The 27,993-nt window shown below is 32.2% G+C and overlaps 4 protein-coding genes across 6 annotated transcripts; 2 read left to right on the plus strand and 2 right to left on the minus strand.

Moving 5' to 3' along the window:
* Positions 1 to 889: 889 nt before the first annotated feature.
* On the minus strand, positions 890 to 10,820 carry LOC101213809 (ABC transporter B family member 26, chloroplastic). 2 transcript variants are annotated; one of them, XM_004135440.3, is made up of 18 exons: positions 10,212 to 10,820; positions 9,818 to 9,945; positions 9,505 to 9,547; positions 8,718 to 8,762; positions 8,473 to 8,595; positions 8,293 to 8,396; positions 8,135 to 8,189; positions 7,983 to 8,053; positions 7,733 to 7,835; positions 5,917 to 6,127; positions 4,774 to 4,847; positions 4,029 to 4,085; positions 3,869 to 3,943; positions 3,450 to 3,524; positions 3,090 to 3,371; positions 2,197 to 2,261; positions 1,983 to 2,043; positions 890 to 1,302 (listed from the first exon to the last, which is right to left on the minus strand). In XM_004135440.3, the coding sequence occupies exons 1-18, from the start codon at positions 10,662 to 10,664 to the stop codon at positions 1,222 to 1,224; spliced, it is 2,106 nt and encodes a 701-aa protein (XP_004135488.1). In that variant the 5' UTR covers positions 10,665 to 10,820; the 3' UTR covers positions 890 to 1,221. The 2 variants fall into 2 exon arrangements, with proteins under 2 accessions (XP_004135488.1, XP_031741316.1); XM_031885456.1 differs by lacking the exon at positions 10,212 to 10,820 and having other exon boundaries at positions 9,807 to 9,945.
* A 219-nt stretch (positions 10,821 to 11,039) lies between these two features.
* Positions 11,040 to 13,594, plus strand: LOC101221356. 2 transcript variants are annotated; one of them, XR_004216690.1, is made up of 5 exons: positions 11,040 to 11,601; positions 11,777 to 11,929; positions 12,097 to 12,302; positions 12,682 to 12,933; positions 13,182 to 13,321. XR_004216690.1 is itself a non-coding variant. In XM_004135222.3 (4 exons), the coding sequence occupies exons 1-4, from the start codon at positions 11,137 to 11,139 to the stop codon at positions 13,387 to 13,389; spliced, it is 1,032 nt and encodes a 343-aa protein (XP_004135270.1). In that variant the 5' UTR covers positions 11,040 to 11,136; the 3' UTR covers positions 13,390 to 13,594. The 2 variants fall into 2 exon arrangements, 1 of the variants encoding a protein (XP_004135270.1); XM_004135222.3 differs by lacking the exon at positions 12,682 to 12,933 and having other exon boundaries at positions 13,182 to 13,594.
* A 2,536-nt stretch (positions 13,595 to 16,130) lies between these two features.
* On the plus strand, positions 16,131 to 16,912 carry LOC101221117 (60S ribosomal protein L27a-3). The gene has a single exon (XM_031885934.1). The coding sequence runs from the start codon at positions 16,214 to 16,216 to the stop codon at positions 16,652 to 16,654; it is 441 nt and encodes a 146-aa protein (XP_031741794.1). The 5' UTR covers positions 16,131 to 16,213; the 3' UTR covers positions 16,655 to 16,912.
* A 1,418-nt stretch (positions 16,913 to 18,330) lies between these two features.
* Positions 18,331 to 27,857, minus strand: LOC101220883 (protein DETOXIFICATION 29). Its single transcript, XM_004135220.3, has 9 exons — positions 27,451 to 27,857; positions 25,424 to 25,741; positions 24,253 to 24,476; positions 22,119 to 22,205; positions 20,638 to 20,694; positions 19,907 to 20,145; positions 19,653 to 19,771; positions 19,120 to 19,206; positions 18,331 to 18,652 (listed from the first exon to the last, which is right to left on the minus strand). The coding sequence occupies exons 1-9, from the start codon at positions 27,778 to 27,780 to the stop codon at positions 18,599 to 18,601; spliced, it is 1,515 nt and encodes a 504-aa protein (XP_004135268.1). The 5' UTR covers positions 27,781 to 27,857; the 3' UTR covers positions 18,331 to 18,598.
* Between the last annotated feature and the right edge of the window lie 136 nt (positions 27,858 to 27,993).

Consider the following 27,993-nt stretch of genomic DNA (forward strand, 5'->3'; position numbering starts at 1 on the left):
GAGGCATGTCGTTTGAATTTCTATCCTTCTTTTATCAAATAATAAAAAATTGATATACACGTTCAAATGGTTTTTGTCTCACTTTTTTAAACTTAAGAATTTTGATCTTTTACTTACATCATTGTTAAGTATTATAATTTACACTTTTTTCACATTTTCTTCTGATTTCTTGGACTTCGACAATCACTATAGCTTCTTCAACGTGACCTTCAATAGAATTGCTTGTTGGAGAGTGAGAAAATGACACCCAACAAAAAAAAAAAACAACCAACAAAAGAGAAGAGAGCAATATATGAAAAAATAAAATGAGAGAATAAGAGTGCAAGAGAGTGGAGGCTGAAAGCCCAACCAACGTGTACTGCTTAATCCTTTTGGTAATTTCATTCGAATTATTGAAAAAGTAAGATAAATCATATTCCCGTCAATTTGTTTCATCCATCAAATAAAAAGCAATTTTTAGGGTTTAAGACCTTAGCCCAACAAGAAAAAGAACCCCTGTGATGAGAGTTTTGATAATTGTTTGGATAGAAATAAATAGAATTAATCAAATAGCCTGACTGTCCTTTCTAATTACAATATATGGTGAAATTGAACATAACTATCTCCTACCTACCTTGTCAAAGAAAAATTAGTCATTCTTTCAAAATGTGTATTAACAAACAAAAGATAATTGCAAATATAGCAATATCAAAATATTAGTATATACAAAAACATTTTAATTTTTTTTATAAATATAACAAAATCTATCACCAACGAACCGTATCGTCAATAGTATATCACTAATAAACCATACAAGTCTATAAAAAGTCTACGATTGATAAATTTTACAATAAATATTACTATACATCGGGTTATTATTCCTAAAATTGCTACCATTTACCATTATGCATGAGTAAACAAACAAACCTTAAAATAAGAGGTTATAGCATTTATCAGCATTAATGGACAGCAGTAAGCACTAAAACACTGTACAAAAAAATGATACATGCATACAAACATCGGAGATTCTGGCTTAAAACATTTATTTCATACAAATTTCAGTGTTTCATGGGCTTTTGAATTGCTATAATTGCTATTGTGATAAATGTGCTACTTTTCTTTCCCTTTTCCCTTTTCCTTTTTCCAAATCTTGTGTCTAAGAATGTTGAGTGGGTCAGCAGATGAAAATTTGCTTCACCCATGCACACTGAAAATAGCTAAATTGGAAATTAGTAGGCAGTCTCATGCCACTGCATCAGCCTGTTTTCTAGTTAATCTTGCATATAAGCCATCCTTTAGGAGAAGCTCCCTGTGGGTGCCCATCTGTGATATAATAATCAATAAGACAATTTCCTTCATAGCTTAAAGATTTTAACATCAAGAGCAACGGGCATCTTCAAATAAAAGGGAAATATCATATCAAAATTCAAAATCGAAAATAAGTTATTTTATTTTATTTTAAGTCAGGTTTAATAACTATTTGGTTTTTGCTCCTTCCACTTTTATCTTGATTTGTTTGCTATCTACTTTTCAGCAATATTTTCAAAAACCAAATCAAAATTTTAAAACTAAAAAAAAAATAGTTTTTAAAGTTCTTGTTTTTGTTTTCTAAATTTGGCTAAGAATTTACCTATACATAAGAAAGATGCAACTCGTCGTGGAAATTTGGGAGAAAAGTATACGTAATTTTAGAAAACATAAAATAAAAAATGAAATATACAAATTGTCGTGGGAATTTGGGAGAAAAGTATTTTAGAAAACATAAAATAAAAAATGAAATATAGTTACCAAAGGATCCGGCCTTATTTTTTCGTTTTCAAAACTTTGACTTTAAAATTATGAAAATGAGTAGAAAACGAACTTATGTGTGGGAGAGTATGGTTTATAAATTTACTTTTAAAAACCAAAAGAATCAAAGGCCTACACAAAATAAGCATGCTTTAAATGTCCAAAAAGTTGGATGAATATTGTAAAAACTTTAAACAAATAGAGAGCAGAACAACCTCAACTATCTGACCCCCATCCATGACCACTATTCGGTCGGCCGCTTGAATAGTTGAAAGCCTGTAAAATTAGTAAAAGTTCAAACTCTCCATTCAAGTGTTGAAAGAATTAAATTTACAATAACCTAACAACTTAAGTTTTGAGCCAATTAGTGATATAACACGCTCAACCAGCAAGAAGCATATGCAATGGAGGACAGAGTAGAGAGCTTACCTGTGTGCAATAATTAAGACAGTTCTCTTCATCTTCGAGTCATTTCTGACAGCACGAAGAACACCCTGAACAACAATGTCAAAAGCAACGTGTAAGCAATCCCTCATGTTTCTCTTTTCCCATATGCACATGTCGTAAAGTTACAAGAGAAGGAAGAAAAATTGCAAAGAACATCTCGAGATGTGGAGAAAGGTGATAAAAGAAAAAAGAGACATTAGCTATCAGGTGACATTAGCAGTGAATCAAGTGAATTAAGCAAGCAACAGAAGAAGAAAAGGACAAGTAGCCAGAGGAAAGAAAAAGAGAATAACTAACAGACCACAGAAAAACAATACAATGAATAACATATCTTCAAACAAGGTGGAGGTCTGCTTTTTCTGAAGCAATAGAATCTGGTTGTTTATACCTGCAGCCATTATCATCTTTATTTTACGGGTACGGTTGCACATCCTTACCCTTTTTGTATGCTTTTAATACAAAATTGTTTGAATTCCATGAGTATGTGGTAATATAGCCCAGCACTGTAACCTATATGTAAAGCCTTTCAGCCTCAATTTGATTATTTGAGGTCCCATTCGACAACAATTTTGTCATACAGTTTTCACTTTTGTTGAAGATCACTTGAATTCTAAGTCATATTCTAAACACAAAACAATTTTTTTAAAACTAATACCTCCGTAGAAAGTGAATAACAAAACATATAAATTTAGGTATGCAGTGTTTATAAGCTTAATTTTCAAAACCCTAAAACAAAAAACCAAATAGTTGCCAAACCAAAATTAATTCCTCTTTAGTCTATTTCTTTCCTCTCACACAAATCGCGTCCTATATCTTTGTTTCCTTTTTCTCGCTTCTCTGGGAAAGGGCATCAAGGGCATTGTGTAAGTAGTTACCTTAACATTGTGTTCACTCTCTGCATCCAGTGCGCTAGTGGCCTCGTCAAGAATTAAAAGAGTCGGATCCCTAAGAATAGCCCGTGCAATGGCTATCCTCTGCTTTTGTCCCCCACTAAGCAAATCGTCATCAACAAGAGTTTGATAACCATTGGGCAGAGATTGGATGAAGTCGTGAGCAAAAGCCTGTTTGGCTGCCCATTCAACATCCTCCTGTCCTACATCTCGGCTACATCCATACTTAATATTTGAACTGACATCCATGCGGAAAAGTTTAGGTTCCTGTTCAAAAATATCACGTCATAGGGGAAATATTGCACAACACTGAACTTCAAATTAAGTTGGAAGTAATTAACAGACCTGCCCCACATATCCAATTTTTTCTCTCCACCAGACAATGTCCAACTCCTTAAGAGGGTAGCCGTCAATTAAAATCTGCGAATAGGAAAAATTACCCAAAATGAGGGAAATCATAAGGGCATGAAGAATATTATTTCGGCTATTTTCACAGCATAGATAACTTTTGTGGATTCCAATCCAGTAGTATGACAAATAGGGAGAGGGAAGCAGGAGGATCATGGAACCCTATGCGGATCCTCATTCATACAACTAAAAGAAATTACTCGTGTAGGTTATTTATCCCTCAGACAACAACTTCATTTACTTTGATATGATAACTAAAATCTTTTATCCTAAACCAACACAAATTGGTGCAAGAAAAAACAAATTATATTGGCATTTATATCAATAAAAGAGGGTGTAAAAGGTAAACACATTACCTGCCCATTTGTTGGCTCGTAAAGTCGGAGTAAAAGATTTACTAATGTGCTTTTTCCACTGCCACTAAGACCAACCTTAAAAAGGAGGAACAAACAGCATCGAGTTATTAATCAATGCAGAGCCCATTATCAGTCAATGAAACAGAGGGAAAGTACTTACTATTGCAACGACTTCATTGGGATGCACTGAGAGGCTTACACGTTGTAATACAGAGACCTATTGAAGGGTTTGTATCAACAATCGTCTCGAGAGTAGGCAAGAAAAGCATCCAAAGTTCAATGATGATGATGATGATGATAAAATTAATAATGTGATACAGCCAGCTTCAGCAAAATAAATTAATAAGAAATCATCATGATTTATGGAAGCTTATCATCTGAATTTTACCTAGCAGAAAGTTCTAAGCATGCAGATCGATGTTGGAATGCATAATAACTCACAATAAGTCTGGCAGAAAGGAGAAAAGAAAGTAAAGTAGCTGATATAAATTATAGCGGTGCTTATGGGCCAATTTAATCAACAAATATTTTCCAGTATTAGCTACACCTATATAGGCAAGTGCAGGTAGAATAGAGATTAAGGTAGCGTTGAACCTTGTAGTTTTTTGCATTCTAACATTAGCCACAAGAACACTTGTAAGGGTCAAACACTCTTAAAAAATGGTGATATTATTCTTTCACAAGAGGAATAAAAGTGATGACCAGATTTTTCGGTCAATGTAAGGTGTATCATGACGGGATACATAAGAAATTAGAAATATAATACCAAGCCATCCTAATTTTAAAAATTGAGGAAATGACCAAAAGTGTTGCATATTCTGTTGTAGATCACAGTAGACTACTACAAAAAATCAGAGTGTTGAAAGAAATGGCGGATAGATGTTACAGCTAAAAAAACAATTTACCGTTGGCCTTGAAGAATAACTGAAAGAAACATCCAAAAACTCAATGTGCCCTGACAGTTTCTGCAACTTTGTTCCTGTTAGTGTCAACACAAAGTCAAGATGAGATTTTATTTTCTTGCTTCTACACCATATGATAAATCAATAGCTCAAAAAACCTTAATGATTTACGCAATGAAGAGAACTAGTTCAAGCTAATAAATTACACCTCATTCTGAAGAGTACACGTTAAAATCATAAAAGGAAAAGAAAAAGAAGCAGATAACAAGAAAAGACAAGAGCAAGGGCATAAGCAGCGTGTAAAATTAGTTTTACAATCTGAAGAAACAAATCCATCATGAAATATTTTGCACAAACAAGCAAAGCAATTTGATGCTGAAACAATATAATGAACATTGTTGCAGGAAAGAATATTTATGGTGCCTCGGTCAATCAAGAATTGCCTGAGGGGGTTTTTCATATTGAACTAACTTAAACTCCAAAACTAAGACTTTTAAACAGGAAACGGCCTGAGGGGAACTTTTGTAATAATTTGGTTCCCCATACTTTAAAAATAAAGCACCTAAGTTCTTGCCATTAAAAACTGATCAAGTATTAGACACTTACTGACGAATAATAACTTTGATTTTTTTAATCTTTTTTAAATTGATATGTGTATTTCCTTTTACATATTGGAGTTATCAATTCAGATAGCAAATCTTATATTGCCAACACCATTTTATGTCATTGACTTGCCATCACACTTTAAGAATGCAGAGAGTAAAATAACTGTAAAAGAGAGAGAGAAAACAATAAAACCGTTACAAGAATTAAAATACAGACTAGAGTCTAGAAGTGTATTTTAATCAGTATGCTTATTTGAGCTTACCACATGATTTCTTTTGGCAAAAATAATGATCAAATGGTCTCGTGGTGAGAACTTTTTCCACAACTAGTTAACTAAATTCACATGTGCCTAGGTATACCTATATGTATTAGCCTGCCATCTAAGTTGGAAAAGCCATAAACAACATTACGATTCTGCATGCGTTAGTGGTTCTTGCATGTGCCAGACCCATCTGATGCACATCTAAAGAAAGGAGAGAGAAAAAGAAAGAGTCTGCAAAACAGATTAACATCTCCATCACAGTTCAGTTAGTGGCTTGCCTTGTGATACAAATTGGTCACTAGGCAAGAGATCCATCAACTGAAAAACCTTTTCACTTGCCCCAACAGATTGCATCAAGGATGATAAATTGTCCCCCACCCACCATGTTGAATAAATTAACCATTCGCTATACAATATAAACTTTGTAAGCTGTTCAGCTGTAATATGACCGGATAGAATAAACGTTCCTCCTAATAGCACAGCAATGACCTAGAAAAAGAAAATATGGCACATTAAGAAACAGACAAGTCTTGTTTCCATTAAAAAGAAAAAAGCAAACAAATAATACTAATGAAGGAACGGTATAGTTTAAGAATACAGAGGTCCTTGCATTGGCCTTTGAATAATGAAGAAGAAAAATTCGGCCGAAGAATAATGATCCTAAGTAAATACTATCTTGAGGAGGCATGTTCATTGAGAGATAGGGAGACCTCACAATCTTTATTAAGATAAATGGGTTAACTCTCTCATTGCCAATTGGTTTTGAGATTACTTTCTATTTATCTGTTGAGGTGTTGAAAATCCTACATTAAAAAAATCAAGAGAACTCACACTTCTTATAAGATAGATGGGCTACTACTTCCATCGCCAATTGGTTTTGAGATAGAACCTCATACTATCAAATATTATCTAATGGTGGGAGTTAATTACTTAGTGGCTGTATTTCTCGTCGGTATAATGTCTTGTCATTTTAGCACCAAGTTTCTGTCTTTCAATGGGGCTATTTTCTAATAAAAGATTCTGATAAGAACAGAATCAAAATGTTAACCATATTAAAATAAGAAAGAAACTGCAAAATGAGAAAGAAATCTAAGAGCCCTCCCCTACTTTAAAAGTTCCGTGTATTTGGGATATTTACCAATTCCTTCCCTACCTCCCAAATCTCCTAACTTCCTTGCCCTAATAAACCATACTTTGCTCCAACAAACACGAGGGAAACATTTCACCCAAATCATTTCAGGCTAGATTGTGCATTTCTTATGCCTTGGCAATTACACAAGACAGCCTTATTAGCATCAGATTTCACACAAACCACTCCAAAATTGCAAAGTCAAATGAGTCAGAACTGCCTTGCAGAAATTCATCAAGCATAAGTAAAAAAGCACCATCCACCAGACATGTTCCCACTCCTTCCAACAGTGGTTATTGAACCATCATTAATAACCAGCCACTATTCAGCACAATTCATACATTTTCGTACATTCATATGGATTTGAATATTTTCAGCCCACCCTTCCAACTTGGGTTTTTCAACATCTTGAACACATCTCCCTCAAACCAGCTTCAATCTGACACCATTAACTGATAGACATAGTCCTGTACTTCACCTCCAATGCTTGCCCACGACTAAAACATTCTTCATTTCCACAAACAAATGAAAATTTCCAACCTATACTAATCCCCAAATCTGTGCTCAACAATAATTGCTCTATGGGGAAAACTGGAAAAATGTGAATTCTCTCTTAACCTACCAATTCCAAGTAGTCCGAAATCTTTGTCCAATACTTCTCTATCTTTCAAGTTCCACGTATCTACTAACTCACACTACTCATAACTACCATAGTCTGCAATCTATACCTCCCTCTCCACATACTAACGAACCCAACCTATGTATAATATAATGCTGACTGAATACTGTACGTAATTACATGTACAAATTAGTTAGTCCAATGTTTATTAGAATAGAGATTAAACATGAGCACATTGTAATGTAGCCCACTGAAAAGACTTATAACAAAGTTGGAAATTAAATGAAACATGAAATCAAATATTCATTTTGCAATCGTACAAAGTAGAAACAACAAAGAGCAGAACCTGTGTTGTATGGTAAAGAAAATTAAAGCTAAAATTCCATAGGCCATATCCTGCACTCTGTCTTAAGCTCACATCAGCTAATCTTTCCAACCACATCCCGTACCTAGGCATTAAGAAATGGGCATTTATCAGTTTGAAATTGAAAAACTAAACAATATTTGCTTTATTATGATTAATAATACATATTTAACCTATAATTACCGAGACGTTGATAGATGAAAATTATACACGGATTGTAACACTAGTCTACCTTCCAAGTTCCTCCTTCTCAGTCCCGTAAACACGAACTGTTCTGATCAAAGACAATGTTTCTTGTGCAACCTATGTTGAAAATTAGAATTTCTCTTTAAAAATTCAGAAAAAAAAATCATCAAATACGTAAAAAGTAAAAATTTGGCATACGTCATTGGAAGAAGCAGTGACATCTTGGACAATCTTTGCTGCCTTCTTCTGATACCTATGATGATGGACATGCATCAGGATGTTACTTACAACAAATTGCTAACAAAATCACTCAAACACAATCATAACCGAAAGAAGACAAGAAGGTTAATTCTTACCGGCCATACACTAGCATAATTGCTCCTAAAGTGGAGCATATCATCAGAGTGCATAAACCAAGAGGCTTTGACAAAAGAAGCAAATAGATCAAAGCACCACCCCCCTAGAAAAAAGAGAGAAGCATCAGATTAAGAATTGATAACCTTGCAACGCATAACTTATTAGTATACAAAGAAAACCTGAAGAATGTTGCGTAATATCAAATTAAGATCATTTCCAATGACTCTCGACACTTGCTGGCAATCAGCACCAAGCCTACTTGTAAGGTCACCAACAGTTTCATTGTCAAAAAATGATATATCCTACAAGCAAAAGGATCCCAAATATATTATATTGAGAGAGAGAGAGAGATTTGAAGCAACTTGATGAATTCCACCAGTTGGAAAAGAAAATTATAGGAGTTGGCTTCTCAATTATTCAGAACCTGTAGAAGAAGAGCAGAATAAAGTGTTTCTCTTGTTCTTTTAACCTGCAGTTAATGAGAGACATCCAGCCATTATGAAAGTTGCACAACCTGAACCAAATCATATTCAACAAGAGGTACAAAAAAATAATCTTTTTACCCGCCGTGCATCCGAATGTTCACTTTGGTTGAAAAGCGAATAATAAGTAATTCAAATAACATAATCTCTGTTTTATAGCATGTCAACCTATGGAAGAAATCCCAAGGGGTTGTTCGGCCCAACAAGTTGGTGGGCCCCACCACATCGATTTTATGACTTGTTAACTTCTTACATTGTGGGCCAAAAAGTTAATAACTATCCATACTTCACTACTCCTTAGAGTTCACAACTTCACTCCCTAGTGAATAACTACAAAATGAAAGTGAAACCCTCATCCTTCTTTTTTTTTTTAAACTACCACTTTCATCAAGAAAAAATAAAAGAATTCAAGGGCACACAAAAACATAAGGCCACAAAGAGAAGTCCAAACTAAAGAAAGGGGCTCAACTATACAAGATAGTGCCTATCAAATAGCTACAAAACATCCTGGAAACTGAAATCCAAAGGAAAACATAAAATCTACCAGGACCGAACATCAAAAGGATCTCTATCCACCCCTCTAAATACTCAATTGTTATGCACACCCTGAAGATCCTACAAATAGAACATACCCAAAACCGTCATCCACTGAGCCACGTTCTATGCTGTAAAGACACTGACAGGTTTAAATATAGCTATTTGCCTGAAAAATTATGATATGAAACTCACCAGGATCATGTTAGCAACTCCAAAACAGTAACCTCGAACACCACTGAAATTCAAAAGGAAAAAGAATCAGGCCAATGCATGAGCATTTCTGCTGCAGTATTCCCTAAAAATTTTCATTTTCCAACAAATAGAGGAAAAATTGAAGCTTAAATGAAACTTTAATTAGCAAATGGAAAACGATGAGAACAAAATTATACATTTGGCAAGTTAAGTCCTTATAAAAAAAAAAATTGGCAAATTAAGTTTCAAAACTATTAGCATAGAGTTAGCTTTAAAGCTAGAGAAGGGATCTTTGGCCATACAAGATTTTGACCTGCATATTCCTGAAGTGATACACAAGAACATCAAGAGTTGCACATTCCTGCGAAATACTGAGATTTTGCCACTCTCAGCAGAAAATATCGTTGCTGTTAAGAAGTGCGGTATGGATATCTCTGAAAGCTGAAAGATAAATGTTCAATAGTCAGAAAACACTGCAAAGCAGCTAGAGACTAAATCGTGTCGATTCCCTAGAATTCCATTAGAGTACCAAGCAATCCACCTATATAACTATAAGCGCTTAAACATTTCAACGACAAAGTAATTTATCAGCACTTTAACCCATTTCAAACTCATAATCAGATGCTAAAACTCGGAATCTGAACTAATGCCACCAAACACAACACTACAAAGTTAAACTAGAGCGGGAGAGAGAAAGAGAGAGATACCGCCGCAATAACCAAAACAGAAAATGCGGAGTAGATGATCCAACGGTCTCTAGAAACCAGGTCCCACATCCTCCCAAGAGCCCGAGTCACAGTCACTGGTTCAACCGAAATTCTAACTTCAGCTTCATCGGATAAGCTCCACCAGCTGCCACCAGGCAAAATCGAACGTAGGTGGCCAAGCAATCCCCGAAGCTTATCTACAATATCAAACTCAGCTTCCCCACGGCTTTCTTCTCGTTCTTCCGAAGAACTCGGAACTGAGATTCCATATCCGTTAATGGCCGACTTCAGTGGAGGTAACAGGAATCGACAATCGATTGATAAATGATTCCACCGCAGAATCTTATTGTCGGTGAAAGTAAGTCCTCGAGAGCGAATTTTATCGACATGAAGCTGACGTAAAAGCAAAAGATTGGGATGAGGAACTTGTATATTGCAAATGAACGAAGACATGAATGGAAATCAATGGCTTTTGGATTCAATCAATTAGGAGCTCAGAATTGTTATCTGAAGATTCATGAAGGACAAGAAAAAAAGAAGCCGCTGCAACGTTACAGCACAAAGACCAAAATGCTCACTCCTCGCCGAGCCAGTAGATTTCTTGTCGAGCAATGAAATTTTATTTCACATTTAAAAAGGGAAAAAAAAACGAAATTCACAATTCGAGACGACGTGTCGTCTACAATTATCAATCTTTCTCCATCTCCTGTTGCTGCGATAGTCGGACTTCCGCGTGGCGCCAAATTCAGTACGAAAAGACGAAAATACCCTCAAAAAATTGTAATATCTATCATTGGTCTTTGAGTATTTAAATCTTTTGGAGTCTTTCAGCTATGAAAAATATCTTGCCTTGAGTCGACTTTTGGGAAGCCGATATCTCGGTTGGAATTGTTCCTCCTCCGCACAGCGAGCTTCTTCTTCGACTATGGCTGTGGTTCTTGGAAATTGGGCTTTGTTGCTGGACGTAACGTCGCCTCGGATTGTATTGGCAGATCGGAAGGCTCGTCCATTGGCTCTCGACGTTGTTTTGAGCTTACACAAGAGGGACCTTAACGCCTATTATGCTGCGATAGTCGGCAAAAGCTTCGAAGCAGATGGTGAGGCTAGGAGTCAAAGAATCGTGGCTCGTGGAAAAGCGAATTCGAAGAAAAACGGTGGAGTCGAGTTCGAGAGTGATGAAGAGGAAAATTGGGAAAGTAATGGGTTGGACGAAGAGGAGAAGTTGGACTGGGAGCAAGAAATGCGGAAGAGAGTGAAGGAGATAGAGGAGAGGAGGGAATTGGAGAAGAAAGCGGAAGAAATACAGAGTCAAGTTGAGGAAGAAGGGAGCGAGGGCATAGAAGAAACCGAGGAAGAAAAGAGAATGAGAGTAAGAAAGGAGCTTGAAAAGGTTAGTTATCTGGCTAATTCGTTTGCAGTTTTAGTCAATTCTTCCATCTCATTGTATTCTATTCTTTGTCCAATCATATACAACTTCTTTCTGGCTTTCATGCTAAAAATGTATATTGTTTGCTTGAATTGATTGCGATTAGATACACTTTTGTTTTGTATTTGCGGTTGAATAGGTAGCTAAAGAACAGGCGGAACGAAGAGCAACGGCTGAGTTGATGTTTGAATTGGGTCAGAAGGCATACGGCAGGGGCATGTACAGTCGAGCTATTGAGTTTTTAGAAGGCGCACTTACAATCATTCCCAGGCCTACTTTATTCGGTGGCGAGGTCAGTTTGCTGCTCCGATGGAGCTTCAATCTACATTTTCCTTTACACCTGTGTGTTCATTAAATCTCTGTGTTTGATTCTTTTTTTTTTTTTTTTTTTTTTGTTCTCTTTATGTATTTCTTAACGTCATTGTTGGCTGAAACGCAAATTTTCCTTCGGGTTTTCAGATCCAAATATGGCTTGCTATGGCTTATGAGGCAAACAACCGCCATGGAGATTGTATTGCTTTGTACCGGCAATTGGAGAAGACGCATCCTAGTGTCAGCATCCGGCGCCAGGCGGCTGAACTTCGCTATATTTTGCAAGCACCAAAAATCAAGATATCTCAGGAGGAAATGGTTACAATACCACTAATCGGTTCTAGTTACGACAGGTGATCAACTGATTTCTCTTTTCTTATCACTGCTTGGCCTGCTTTCCAGTATCTTGGAGCCTCATTCTTCTATAATTTGACCATTTGCATGACTTTGAATTTACCCTTATGCATAATGTTATCATCACATATCTGCCTGCAATTTTACTATGGATTTCCTCATCATTTTTTAACATTCTTGTTAGAGAAATTTCATTACTAGCATCTGGAAGTCTCTATAAAGTAAAAACCTTCTCCTTTGGAAGAAATAGAACCAAAAGGGAGGGAAAAACTTAACGTGTATGATAGTATGAAGTTTCTTGTTTTGGTTTGGTAACCTGTTCTTCATTTGGTGAAAACTTAGAATGTACTGCTTGTTTAATTCTTATAACTTTTTTAGATTTGTAGCCGAACGTTAGAGTTTTTCTAACCCAAACTCAGCACCCGACCCAAGTCCCGGATTGGGGGAGACATCAAGGGAACTCTTATATAACATTTGAGTCTTTATACTTCCATAAAATTAACATTGAGTTACTAAAATGTTTCATTATTAATTCAATCAAACAACATGGAACATGGACGATCAAGTGCAAATACAACAAGAATTTCAATGTCAATAGCTTGTATAAAAAGCAAGTCAACTAAAAAAAGGGTATTAACCTTTTCTCTTCTATATCTATTCTTGTTTTAACCATTTGAAGAAAATCTTGTTGTACACGTAATATGTTAACCCCGAGTCTAATATTTGTTCACAATTTCACATGAAGCAAAAGTTGCGTATTGGATTTGCTTTTCTGAAATGAAAAATGTTGAAAACGCACTTAATTCTTGAATGTCACTATTCAGAACCATGGCTAGCTAGCTTCACATGGTTTCTAACAAGAGTCGTGATTGATGCAGCTATGCAGCAACGTGGAGTGACAAGAACAAAGACAAAGACCAGAAAGGAAGCTGGTCAACCACGAATCAGCTGCCGTCGTCTAAGGATTATTTGGGGGATTTTCTTGTTTGGCGACCTCCGATTGGCTTAGGAAAAAGCCAAGCCTTCTGGCTTGGGCTGACCTTGTGGCTTGGCTTGGTTGGTGCTGCCCTTTTACTTCAAAAGTGACACACTCCTTTAAATGTAAATATTACTGTTTGTTAATGCCTCATGTATTACTATTCATTTTCGAGTTTTCAGGTGGGTTTTGGTGTATTTTTACGATATCATCTTATAATATAAGATTTCCAAACTTTATAGCGATTTTGTTTAGTGTGCTAATCACACCATACTTTTATTTAGTATGGGTTTAACGGATGGTTTATGATTTTAATCTCTCTACTTTCATACTTTATAAGAAATTACTTTTATTTTTATTCTTCAAACCCTATCCCTGTTTCATAATCTTGAGTTTTGTTGCTTCCCATCCTGGAGAAATTCAAAAACAAGAGAGGATGAAGTCGTTTATTTCACTTAGATATTAAAAAAGGTTTTGAGATTTATTACTTAATTGTTATCTTACACTTTGGCATGAACCAAAAATTTTAAGAATTTTCGAGCATTTAGATTGTGAGAAAAACGAGGATGTGATGAAGTATTATACATTGCAATATTTATTTTTATTTCCAACTGATTGAAACTTCGGTTGCCAACTCATGTTGTAGCCATAGTTGACTCTATGACAAATTTCTAACCAAAACTTTGTGTGACAAAGATAACAAAAGTTGTTAGAAAATGTAAAATATAATCAAAATTAGTTCAATTGACATTAAGTATGTACGAGAACTTTAAACTTGAGGTTTGATGTCTAATCTATATACAGGAGGTTTTACTTGTATAAATTAATCATTAACATGATTATTGTTATTGTTTTCGTACGATTAATGTTTGAAAGTACATTCATCAAAACATACATCAATTAGTCAAGATATTGCATCATCAACTAAATGTTTACATTCACCTTGTTAAACTAAAAAAAACAATCGAAAAAACTATAGTCCATCAAAATCAAGACAAACTATGCAACTTAACCATTGTCAAGCAAATTGTGAACGATATATTTGATTGCCATTTTAAAAGCAGATGGCAATATGTGAATAACCAACTGCTTATTCTAACTTACACACATTACTATCAATCTCAGAGTTTATGGTTTAACTCGTCACCTCCCAAATGTGAATAATAAAAAGTCTCGAGTACTTGTGTGAAGGTAAAAATAGGTAAAGTACATGCACACATGATATGGCATCTAATTAACATCAATGGATGCTGTACATATTCCCAACTTTTCCATAATTTGACTTTTGATCGAAAAAATAAAAATTTATATTAAACTACACCTTTAAATATTAGTATGATTGTTCTTGAACTATATTTAAAATTGGGTAATTGTAATTGAATTTGAGAAATAATAGTTAAGGATATAACAACATTTTACAAAAATTGCAAATATAGCAAAGCTACGCTGATAGACTTGTATCACTGATAAACTCGTATGATCTATCGGTGATAGACTCTATCATTGATATAATTTGACAAATTTTGCTACATTTGCAATTTTTTTAAAATGTTGCTATATACTTACTTATTTTGAATTTAATTGCTAAATTTGTAACCATCCCTTTAAAATTTGATTTTAATTTGTACATTTTCAAATATCTAAATTTATTCATTTTACTCTATTTAAATTATCAAATTATAATTTTGAGTTTTATTGAAAATAAAATTGTACCATGGGTAAAAAACATAAACCAAAAGAGTAGTTTTGAAAAAAATTATACCAACAAAATACTAGACCACATTTAGATTTAATCTTTTTATAATTTTAACATCTTTTAGAAGTCATGTTCAAAATCACTTTTAAAATTGTAAAAAGAGGAGAAAAGAAGAACTGGGGTTAGAAGAATATGTTCATGTGAGTAACAAAGTATATTGATTATATATTAGTAAAAAAACCATTAAGTGAATTGTAATTTTGTTCACTATATTTATATAAAAATTAAGTGCGTAAATAAGACTCATTATACGCAATAGAACACTTAATCATCACCGTCTATAAGAGTTGCCTTTCAAATGTTTGATTTTGAAAATATTTTAGACATGAAAACATTAAATTCAATTATATTGTTAGATAAAAATGGGCATAAGTTTTTCTTTTCTTTTGAAATATAAATATTTACTCTTAACTTTATCAAAACAGATGCTCTTGAGATAAAGAATTACAAGAATCAACTTGGGCTAGGGATAATTACTGGAGGAAAAAATCAACCCAAAGAAAGAAGATTTAATGATTGAGTTGAATGAACTTGAACTTTAGTTAAAATGGGGCTAACACACGTAGTTATCACTAAACTTTATGCAAATATTAAATATTAATTTGTTTTGTTTATACATATTATATAAAAACAGTAAAGTTGAGGGGCCTTGGACCTATACTAAATCCGCCGATGAAGAGGATCACCATAACAAATTGAACTCAGTAATAATAAAGAAACTACCAAGCTCATTGACAAGAACCTTGCTTTACTATTATAAATTCAATCTAAGTTTGAACAAGACTACGTTAATTACTCTAATTAGCTATATAAAAAAGGATAATTGTACTTGACAAATTTTACTAATATTTATAAATTTTTTTAAAATATTGTTATATACTTTGTTGTTTTGAATATAACTACTAAATTTGCCATTATCTCCCTCCAAAACTTCCATCAATATTTCCTTTGGGCCGGATCGAATATTTGGGCCTTTGGAAACATATTGAGCTCAACCCAATAGATGGCGTCACGAAGCCCATACTTTCCTCTTAATATCTCGAGGCCCAAGTCCATGACAGAACAACACACTCTTTATCCCAACTCATATAATCCCTCAAACCCTATTGTCATTCCATCTCCTCCGAGCAGCCGAAACCCTAGGGTGTGTGTGTGTGAGAGAGAGGGAGAGATCCGCCATGACGACTCGTTTCAAGAAGAACAGGAAGAAGAGAGGACATGTCAGTGCTGGACATGGTAGAATCGGCAAACACCGAAAGCATCCTGGTGGTCGGGGAAACGCTGGAGGTATGCACCACCACAGGATTCTCTTCGATAAGTATCATCCTGGTTATTTCGGTAAAGTTGGTATGCGTTATTTCCACAAGCTTCGCAACAAGTTCTATTGCCCGATTGTAAACGTCGACAAGATCTGGTCATTGATCCCTCAAGAAGTGAAGGATAAAGCCTCCAAAGACAACGTTCCATTGGTCGATGTTACGCAGTTCGGATATTTCAAGGTTTTGGGCAAGGGTGTCTTACCGGAGAATCAGCCTATTGTGGTGAAGGCCAAGCTTGTGTCCAAGATCGCCGAGAAGAAGATTAAGGAGGCTGGCGGCGCGGTGGTTCTTACAGCTTAGGTTTGAGTTTCTCTTCGTTATAGAGATTTTTGTTCTTGGTGAATTTTCATTTTTGTCTGTTTGAACTTATTGAACTTCTTTTTTCTTATATAATTTAAAGCTTTTTATGGGTCCATATTCTAATATCTGGTGCTACGTTCAAGCTCTGTTCTTACTCAATTAGTGTTTAATTCTTAGACTATGCAAGAGGAATACATGGTTGATTGAACTATTAAGCGTAGTGCAATAAGAAAGTGTACTAAAACTTTGATGGCACCATATTTCTTTCAACATTGATTCGATGGAGTCTACTTAATTTTCTAGTCAAGTGATTCGAGAAAGTGAACTGAAACTTTTGTAAAAACATGACATTGATCAGAACTTATAGGAAAAAATTGGGACTTCTAATTCATTTATTTTAAAGTAATTTGGCCATATAATTTTACGAAAAGTTTACCTTCTTGCTGAGCATTCTTAAGAGGGGTTCTGACTGATAATGATGGACAACCAGGAACAGATGGTTCTTTCCTATAAGTACTTAAAAGATTATAAATTTATATTACACACTCTGAAGAGTCAAATGTATATAAGGAAAAGGGACTTTGGTTACTCTAATTTCCATTTGGTTTCCAGTAGTTTCAAATTTTGAAATTTTGCTGCTCTATATCAGTTTTCCTTCTGTCTTTCCCTAGACGGGGTTTGAAGCCCGATCTTAAGATTTGAAATAGGGCATGGGACGAGTGGTGTCAAATAAGCATTAAAATATAGACATGTATATACTTGTTTTACTCTCAAATGTATAGTATTTTTTTGCCATGTTTAACAAGTTTAGAATTTCAATTAGTTCTATTATGGTTTTTGCCATGTTCCAATCTGGTGGTTAATGTTTGAATTGACTGATGATAAACAAGTACTTACAAAAGTTTCTCGATCAATGAGCATGAATAGAATTGCAATTTTCTCTACTTTTTTTTTAATGCATATGAATATCTAACATTTTGGACAATAGTGTAATACCATTTTAACAACTTGATAACCAGTTTGAAACTTTTCATGCTTTAAGGGATTTCACTTCATAATAGATAATTACCGTCGGAACCACTGGAAGGAGAATGGTTTTAAAGTTAGAAGTGATTTTGTAGGATGTAAAAATCATTATTTAATTTACATTCTCATATTTTAATTTCAATGATCAATTTATGCCATATGTGTGAGTGTGTATAGGATAGAATGAGAATTTTGATGACTTCTGATATCCCATTAGGTTTTAGGTTTTGGTTTTGAAAGATATATGTTCGTTCATTTTTCTGGACATTTTTCAACATTTGAATTATTAATATAGTTGATAACAAATTTCATCAACTTATAGATACTGAATATGATATTATTTGCTCATATTTTGTTCAATGAGTGAGGATACTAATGAAAACTCTTATAATAAAAACATGGTCTGAAAACTTGAGCCTGAATTAATTTGTCCATAGCCAGTTGAGGTCTCGATGACCATTTAAATTTCGAAATTTGTGTGTGCTTCCTCACTCTCTCCGTCTCTTTTTTCTTTTTCTTGACTTTCTTTTTTTTTTAGAGATACTTGATTTTTTTATTTAATCAGATATAAAAAAAAACCAATATTAAAAAATGGTTTATTATTATAAAAATTATAAAAAAATACCAAAATAGACAAAAAAAAAATCAAATTTGAAAGGATTTTGTCTTTGGCTTTTGTAAATGTAAATAGTTTGTTTGTTTTATTATCTTTGAGAAACGCTTTGAACAAATAATTCGTTGATCCTAACAGAATCATATTGGTAGTGAGTAAATAAACAAAAAAAAGAAGACAAAAATGAAACCCTTTATCAAATAGGATGTATAACTAATTTGAACTTCTTCATCACATCCCCATGGACAGCAATGCCAATGTTGGTTGGTTTTTAGCTTCCCTCCATGCTTTTAGAAGTGATTCTATTAGGAAACAGTGGGACCTCCCCATTTCCTTATTCTATCCTCAGCAACAGATGCCTGCATTTTCATCATTCCAACTTCTGTCATTTTTTCTAAACCAAAATTCCATTTCTGTTCATGGTTTTTGAAAATTAACTTATAAATAGCATTTTTTTTTTCATCATTAAATCTTTTGCTTTGGTATTTGCTTTCTATCTATGTTTAACAAACTTAGGTCAAAGTTTGAAAACTATTTTTTTTTTAAAAAAAAAGATATGTTTTTTAAGTTGGTTAAGAATGCTAACTCTTTTATTTTATTTAAGCTAATTATAATACGTAGTGAATTTAGGATTTTTCAAAAACTGAATATAACCTATGGCAAGTAAATTCTTATGGTCTATCATTGTAAACTCTTTTATTTTATTTAGGAGTAATATTGGTCTATTATATACTATATCCCTCTTATAAAGAAAAATAGAGTTGATTTTAGAGAAAACCAAAATAGTTACCCAAAAGGGCTAAATTCACCCAAAAGGAAATCTTACCTCTTCATTCCAATTGGTTTTGTACACCATCCATACCAATATGAAAGTCTGAATTATGGTTCCTCCAATCATGCCAGACCATATTCCCTGCAAAAATCAATGGTAGTTGCAATGGTTATGGCTGATAATTTAATGTTATGGTAAATTATTTAAAAAAAAACTGTAAATACTTTGATCGACGATCAGTTAGCAATACAATCAGCAAGTTTTTGTTTGATTGTTATATTTATAATTTTTCAAGAAATTAAAGAAAGATGGACGAGGAATTCCATAAAGGGGTTTTTGTTTTCCATTTTCTAGGGAATAATGAAATAAGTTTCATTGTTCTAGAAATCAAAAGAATGGAATTATTAAAAGAAATTATTTAAGGAGTCCACTAATCTCGTGGCATTTAACAGTTCTGTATGGTTAGATTCTGGAGTTTGTATACCGTAATTATTAAGAAGCATGCAAATTCATTCGATAATTATTATGAAACAAGTAGATGGTGACGAATTCATTGAATAATGTTTTGATAAACTGAAGGGACTTACCAAAACACCCCAGTGAAGAGCGAAACCCAAAAGAAGGCCCAAAGGAATCCCAAACAAATAGTAACAGCCAACATTCACATAAGCCACAACAGCTTGCCATCCAGCTCCAACAGCCACTCCTGCAGTTTAAGTTCATTTCCATCAAAAAACACGTACTAATCGAACAACACATAGACGGTTTGGAATGAGTTTTCAAGTATTTAGAAAGTCATTTCAAACAGTCTTGAAATCCAAGAGTAAAATAGAAGTAAAACCGGATAGAACTGGTTGGATATTGTTGACGACAATGCAGAAACCAAGCATAGGAGTTAGGTTCTTGACAATTTGTCTCACGGCTGAATCATTCGAAAATAAGTAAGGATAATCGTCCTTTGTGATAATGAGAATAGCTGTTAGAATGAGACCCACAACGAACGACGATGCTACAGCTACTACCAATGAAAATCTTGCTGTTCTTGGATGTGCTGCTCCCAATTCGTTTGATACTCGAACACTACATATATTTTAAAAGATTTATGATTAATATCTACTTCAAAAATACTATCAAACATAAACTAAAATATAATTATTCAATTCTAGTTTCAGCCCATAAGAGTGATTAATGTTTTGTTACTATTATATACTTGAACATATATAGTTGGAGTTACTTTTTATTTTTCATGTTTGAGATCACAATCAAACATGTTAGTAGTAATTCGAATTGAATTAAATATTGGATGTCTAAGAAAATCTATGGTAAATGTCAAAATTGCTAAAATTATTTACAAAATTTAATAACTAATAACACTTCTAAAATTTTGATATATTTAAAAATGTCTCTTAATCTAACCTTTTAAAACATAAATTTTGCATTATTAAAATTGATTTTTGAAGTAACAGAAACATAAGTTGAAAGTGAATTAAACATGGAATAAAAGAATACATGCTCTTAGTAAATGTTACGAAGAATAATAATAATATGAATAGTGATTTCTTTCATTTGTACCTTATGGCTGCATTTATTCCAAAAGCGACCATCACAGTCCACCCCAAGATGTTCGTGCTGCACCATATAAAACACACCAAATTAATATAGAAGTGATTCTGTACAATTTCGAAATTACTTTAAAGATTCTACTATTTTGATTTTCAATTGACATTGGAAAGTTTTCTTTAGAAATTACAACAGCCTTTCTTTTATTTCTTTTTTAATTACTTCCTTGTCAAAATGGGAATTGCTAGAAAAGCCTTTTTCAACTCCATATATAATATGGAAAAAATCGATGTAAATGACTAAAAACTATTGATCTCAACCTAGATGTACAGAGAATTCAAGACGAGATATGGGAATAACTTGTCATAAAAGTGTTACTTGTAGTAGATGTTTCTAAAACTTTTTTCAAAAAAATTTCTTATAAACTCCATAATTATTTCATCCAACTCAGCAATTGTCTTTGATGAATGGCCAAAAACAATAAAGGCCAAGATGAAGTACATTTATTCAAAGTAAGTGGGTCTCCTCATAAGATAAAATGGAAATTTTCTTTTCAAGATTTTAGCCCCGTGATAATGAACGACCTGCCTACTTTGAATGAATAAATGTACATCACCTTTAATTCCAACCCACTGTATTTATTCATTCTCTTGCAAGTCAATATAGTTCTTCGAGATTGTCTTTGGTTAATAATTGGAAAAAAAATCCGGGAAAGAATCACACTTTCAATTTGATATTGGTTGGATTTAATTTTTATTTGGTTTTTGAGTTTTAAATTGTGTTACATTTTTATTTGGTTTTTGAGTTTTAAATTGTGTTACATTTTTACTGTATATATATATTTTTTTAATTTCAGAAACAAACTATAAATATAGAATTTTAAAATTGAAGGATAAAAATTATTAATCAATCAAAACAATTATGATATGATCAAAGATATAGTTGGAAAAAAAAAAAATTATTGATTTCTAACTTTTCATTTATTTATTTTAAATATCTTTTCTTCCAAAATAAATACCATGCATTTAATACTGACTGTCAACCATCCCATCCACGATAATGTTATTATAATATATATAGATCAAAATTTTCAATTCACACATTTCCTGTAACTTTCTATCCGTTAATTATATTTATTTTTAAATTTAATAAAATAAACTACAATATTTAAAAGTTATAAAGATCAAACTAAATCGTTATATATATATTTTTTATACCATGATACACATAAATAATATTTTAATATATTTATAAATATTTTCGTAAAAAATGTTGTTGAAATTAATTTTTTTCTTGACAAAACACGATGGAATTGACTCAGTATTGAAGTCGATGAGTGGAGTTGTTACTTTTGGCATTATCTTATGTCCGTTCATGTAAATTAAAGCCATCAATGGTAGATATGGTTTGTTTTACCTTTTTCATGCGATAAGATGGATCGATTAAATACTCAATTATTATTATAAAGCAACAATTAACCTAATATTACGTACCATATGGACAGCGCGTCAATGGAAACTTCGGCGTTCTTCAAATATCCAGCAAACAGTATCAGAGCCATAAAATACCATATCTCCAAACTGCATAATTATAGCTCATCCGTTACTAATTTATATCAGTAATCACTATTACTGTTTATTTTTAGTTAAATCACTTTGTCAGAAAGTAGTATCCATGGAGGATCATATAGATATATATAAAGATATATAGCGGACCTATCACTTATGAGTAACATTGCGAAGTTAAGACTCTAAATTTAAGTCACGTAAAGAACTTTGGAAGACCTATGGCGACTTTGGTTGAACCTATTGAGAACCTCCTAGGACCCCTGGATGTTCTAACAGAGGTTGAGTTTGAAAAGTCTCTTAGATTCTCAACAAATGGCCCATAAAGAATTGAGCTAGAGGTTGATGCATTTACACTTGGATGACAACCCTAAGTTATTATGGTAGTGTGTAACTATACCCAACCAGTTAAGGGCTCATTGATTCTTAAATTTATTTAAGAATAATGATGAACTTGAGCATCAATTACACATCATTGTTCTAAATTTATTTGGTTGTAGGTACAAAAAAATTCTACTATTTTCTACCATAAACATACCTACAAATTCGAGGTTGATTTAACTATCAGAGTACTACGTGTGATTTAACTATCAAAATATGTGTGACTTAAGATCATTTCAGTTTCTCTTGTTTCATAAAAAATTGACTATTTTTTAATCTAATCTCAAAATTATTTAGAATTAAATATAGATGAATTTCAACTCAAAACTATAACAGATTTTTACAACCATCCAACTCTATATGACATTTGTATAGTAATTAATGTTGAACTAATTAATGCACCAAACATGTATATATAGTAGAATAAATTAAACATAGACAAACCATTAAGTCAAGTTCATACCTACTCAAAGGAAAAAAAATTCATGTTTATGATTTACATTTACCTTATATCATATAATTAATATTCTTTCTAGAAGAAAATGCACGTAGCAGGTATTAATAAAATAAATTAAACCTACTTAAATAATAATCAAATAATTGAATCTCTAAATAATCTAATTAATATTTTATTAAAATTTCACACTCTATGGAAATGCTCAAAATTACTTTTAAAACACCTTGGCGTTGCTTGTGGGTTTGCCAAACTATAAAATGATTTATAATTTCTATATATAAAAAATGTAAGATAAATCTTAGATTCAAACTACTAACACATATAATATAAAATAAATAAATTTGAAAATACAGTAATATTTTGATGTTATATAACATATTGTTAATATTAATGAAGTATATTAGTGATGTTACTCAAGTCTATCAACAGTAGTCTACTCAGTGGATTTTGCTATATTTGTAATTCTAAAAAAATATTTTACTCTAAAATTTCTATTGTTAACTCATTCATTGAGTTTGTTTTTTAAAATTAACCATATTTTTCTTGCAAGTTTACAATAAATTTAATCTTAAATACTATGGTTAAATTTTTAACTAAATTTTAAAAGCAAAAACAACGTTTTAAAAGCTAATTTTCTTTTAGATTTCAAAATTTTGAATGAAAGAAAATTGAATGCTGAAATAGCTTTCTACAGACTTAATTTAGAAAAAATTACTAAAACAACACATCAATTATTGGTTCCTAAAACTACTGTCAATTATAAAATACGCAAAAAAAAAACCTAATCAATCTAGTTAACTAACCAAGAGGCCAATTGTAATGTTTGACTAAAGTTTTTAGATATTGGCAGATGCTAAAGTTTTTTTTTATCTTAGAAAGAGAGATTTTTTTAAACCATTTTTTCCTTTATAATTAAGGGATGAATGACTAAATAGGGAAATGGTTTAGGGCAAACTATGCATCCATCAATCAAAAAAGAAAAAGAAAACCTATAACAATCCAAACCTATATTAATGAAAGTAAATAAAAAGTTCAAAAAAAAAAAAAAAACCACTCCTGAAAAAACAGTAAAAATTAGTCCTATATGAGTTTATATCGTTAGTATAATTCGATGTTAATTTTCTATCTCTACAATAATTTTTTTAATGTATGGCAAAAAATGTTGCAAGTAAAAAAGGGTTAAGAATCCTAATATAATCGAAAAAAATGGTAAAAGAAACTGACCAGAGCATGACCGCAGATGCAAGAGAGAGTCTAACGAAACCCCAAAGATTGTGAAACGCTTGCCACGAGAAACCAGACCAAGCTCGGCCACAGCTTCCACTTAATATATAAACAATCTGAGCAAAATCGATCACCCACCATGATGCATTAAGCACTATGGCACCACCTGCTAAACCCCAACCCAGCTTCAGCATGAACAGCCAAGTAAAGAACGTGTGGAATACCTGAAGGAGTGTTCAACATATAAATTGATTATAACTTTGATATTTTTAATAAATCTTATACTTAATTCTCTTCAAGTTAAATTTTACTAAATAGGGTTCACTATATTTTAGTGAAAAGACTCAAAGATTTAAAATAAATTAAAAAACTAGGAGTTAAGATGTTCTAAAGATTAATAAATTAATTTATTAAAAGCATATAAACCAAAAATTAATATTTGAACTTTCACAATAAATTAAAGTTTGCTGGATGACTATTTAAATTTTACTTTTGTTATTTTTTAAAGAGAAAACCTATGATCTTTTTAATATGAGAATTATAGTAATGGGTAAAATTGTAAAAGTTATTTATAAAATATAATAACATTTCTTAATAAAAGCGAATAAACATTGATAGATTCCTTCAATTTTTATCAATAAAAGCTTAAATTTGTGTAAATATTTTGTTTTATTTTGAGAATATGTTAATTTTAGGTTTATTTTTATTTCTTCACAAAAAGTGTTTATGTTTTTTTTTTTTAATTTTCCTTTGATTTTACCCATGACTTTTTAGATGTGATTTTTTTAATAAAAAAAGTGCTAATTTGAAGATATCCAAAAACATCATTGAAACTATCCAAATATATATATATATAGACATTTTTAAAAATAACAAAATATAATAAAATACACCAAATACTTTAAAAGCTTATTTAATTTTTTTTGGAATAGCTTCAATACTTTTTTTTATCTATACAATTCTCTTAAACGATACAATAAAGCAAAGCAAAAAAAAGAAAATTATATATGAGAAAAATTGTTAATCTTTTTTAGAATAATAAAAAAAACAAACTATATATTTAAATAAAATAAGTTTATATATAAACTAAATTTTAAAAAACAAAACTATGAAAGTAGAGGTCTAAATGCAAGGATTTCTAAGTTGAATATATAAAAAAACTAAAGCATACCAAAGCCACAGCGGAGATGACGGACATGGCCATCATCTTGCTCTGCGCCTGCAAGAATTTGCTGACCGGAAAGTTAAGAGCGTATGCATAAAGCTGAGGAATCATCCATATCGACAGTACTCCCGCCGCCTCCGATATCTCCGCCGTCTGTCCGATCAGCTTCAATAACGGCGCCGAAAATATGTAAATCGGCGTTAGAACCACCGCCGTTGTAAGGAGAATCACCCACGATCTTTGCAGGTACACTCCCATCATACCCAGCTGCCCTGCCCCGTACGCCTGCCCGCACAGCGTTTCCAATGCACTTCCCATTCCCAGCTGCACTTCGTCATTTTTCAAATTTTATTTCACATTCTAAATTAATTCAAATTTTAATTTACATTTGACACCATAAAGATAGATAATTAGTAGTTTGTTTACACTAAATTTAAATATAACACACAATTATAATAAATGAAAATAGTATATAAAAAATTTGTATAACATTTGACAAAATTTTATATTTAATAAATTGATTTTATCTTTGGATGGTTTTATTCTATGTAGGATAAATATTCTATTTTGAAAAAAAAAAACTATTACTAAAATTACGGTAAAGTAATTTTACTTGTAAAAAACACTTCAAAACCACATTCAATGTTCATTTATTGTCATGTTAATGTATTTTTTTAATAAATTCGGTTGGGTGTAGTCTAGACAATAGATTTTGTTTCTTCTCTATGTTTAGAATGATTTTAAAATAGTTAGTGTAAAATCTTTCAAAGAAAAAATACCTTTGATCTTTCAAAATCATTTTTTTTCTGTCAAGTTGTGTGTCTAGAAGTAAGATAATGTAAAATATTGAGAAAACAAGAACTAAAAACAGACAAGAACAATATACAAGATCATTCTGAATATAGACAAAATAATAATAATAACAAATGGGATCTGGAAAATATTAGATAAGTTTACATCAAGTCCTCAACTATCCATTTGAAAGACATGAAATTTTACATCATTTTAGATAAACATGAATTTACACTGATTGACCATAATAATACAAATAACAACTAAAGAAGAAGACACCAAATCAAATTTGAAAACTAATAATACAAAATATCTATTTGGATTTTACAAACTATTGTACTATCCTTAAATGAAAGAAACTTTTATCTAAAGACAAACCAACAATGAGAGTGTTATTAGGTTTACTTTCAAAATATACCGACAATTAGTACAATCTCGATATTTTGTACATGGAATTTTTAACTTGCTATATCTAGATTTGATAGTCAATTAATTAATTTTTATAGCCTCATGTTATTTAAGGTACCAAGTTCATCAAACTCACTCGAATAGATATTAGATAAAATGAGTTTTTATTTGATAAAGAGTAAATGTTGAAAAATACAATATTAAACAGAGATATCAAGAACACCACATTCAAACGATAAAAAAAACACCAATCTTTGTAAGATCGAGTAATTATTGTGGTCCATTAATTTATAAATAAAATATATTACTAATTCCAGTATACATTAGCGTAGGTTTTAAACCATATGATTAAAAGATATTATTTGGAGGTTACGTACAACACTAGAAATAGAAAAGCTATTGATCTAAAAAATGCAAAATACAATTTTTCTTCACTTCAAAATAATATTAGGAAAAAGAATTGGAATGGGAATTTTTACATTTATTTAGGATAGAAAATAATGTCAATTAAATTCAGAAGATTTTACAAAAAAGAAAAAAAGATGTGCAAAATTATATAAGACAATTTTTAAATAATCAAAATATTTACTAAGATATTATGATTGATTTAGATATAATAAGACAAGTAGTCTGTCCGTAATATTTAAAACATTTCCTCAATTCTAGAATTCATTTTCCAATAGCTTTTCCACTTAATAATATAAATAAATAAATAATTAAGTTTGGTTTTTCTAAAACAATAAATAAAAAACTAAAGAGTTAGGCAAGAAGATTGATAACGAAGAATTTAATTTTTGTAAATAATTGCAGAAAAAGGGGGAAAGAGTACGTGCCATGATGCCGAAGGAAAAGCCAGCAATAACGGAATTCTCAACGGAGACGGCGGCAAGTGCGATGGTGCTGACTTGTCCGGCGAAAAGTTGAGTGATGGCTCCGAAAGAATATTGGCAAATGGATGTGAAAACCGCCGGAGCTGCAAGGTACCACAGTTTCTTTAATTCGATACAGAACTCTCTGTAGAAATCACGTGCGGTGTTGATTGGAGGGATGTCATCGGCGTCGGGAGCAAAAAGAACCTTCGTATCTTTCCTGCCGGATTCCGGCGAGTCGATCAGTTTATTTTCCTCACTCTGCGAGAGAAGTGGCTGAGAAAGTTCCGCCATTGAACAAAGAGATTAGGCGTACAGCGTCACACTCTGCTTGGCTAACGCACCCAAGAAAACCCACCGGTTTTTATACTAACAATGTTTTACTTTAATTTGTGCAAAAGTACCAAGCTAGCCTTCAACTCTCTCTCGCAAAAGTGTATTTTTAACTTATTTTACATTTTCAAACTGTTGTAAAAAAATATTATATTTTCAAATAACAATAATAAA

Source organism: Cucumis sativus, chromosome 5 (assembly GCF_000004075.3).
Source record: "Cucumis sativus cultivar 9930 chromosome 5, Cucumber_9930_V3, whole genome shotgun sequence".
Classification (NCBI taxonomy): Eukaryota; Viridiplantae; Streptophyta; class Magnoliopsida; order Cucurbitales; family Cucurbitaceae; genus Cucumis; species Cucumis sativus.

Coding starts and splice junctions, on each gene's coding strand:
- LOC101221117 (XM_031885934.1), top strand. CDS start 16,214: ATGACGACTCGTTTCAAGAAGAACAGGAAGAAGAGAGGACATGTCAGT.
- LOC101221356 (XM_004135222.3), top strand. CDS start 11,137: ATGGCTGTGGTTCTTGGAAATTGGGCTTTGTTGCTGGACGTAACGTCG. Junction 11,602..11,776: donor TAAGAAAGGAGCTTGAAAAG/GTTAGTTATCTG, acceptor GCGGTTGAATAG/GTAGCTAAAGAACAGGCGGA. Junction 11,930..12,096: donor CTACTTTATTCGGTGGCGAG/GTCAGTTTGCTG, acceptor TCGGGTTTTCAG/ATCCAAATATGGCTTGCTAT.
- LOC101220883 (XM_004135220.3), bottom strand. CDS start 27,780: ATGGCGGAACTTTCTCAGCCACTTCTCTCGCAGAGTGAGGAAAATAAA. Junction 22,206..24,252: donor GCATCTGCGGTCATGCTCTG/GTCAGTTTCTTT, acceptor ATAATTATGCAG/TTTGGAGATATGGTATTTTA. Junction 19,207..19,652: donor CTCTTCACTGGGGTGTTTTG/GTAAGTCCCTTC, acceptor TGATTTTTGCAG/GGAATATGGTCTGGCATGAT.
- LOC101213809 (XM_004135440.3), bottom strand. CDS start 10,664: ATGTCTTCGTTCATTTGCAATATACAAGTTCCTCATCCCAATCTTTTG. Junction 9,548..9,817: donor ATCACTTCAGGAATATGCAG/GTCAAAATCTTG, acceptor TTTGAATTTCAG/TGGTGTTCGAGGTTACTGTT. Junction 2,044..2,196: donor GTCTTAATTATTGCACACAG/GTAAGCTCTCTA, acceptor CTAATTTTACAG/GCTTTCAACTATTCAAGCGG.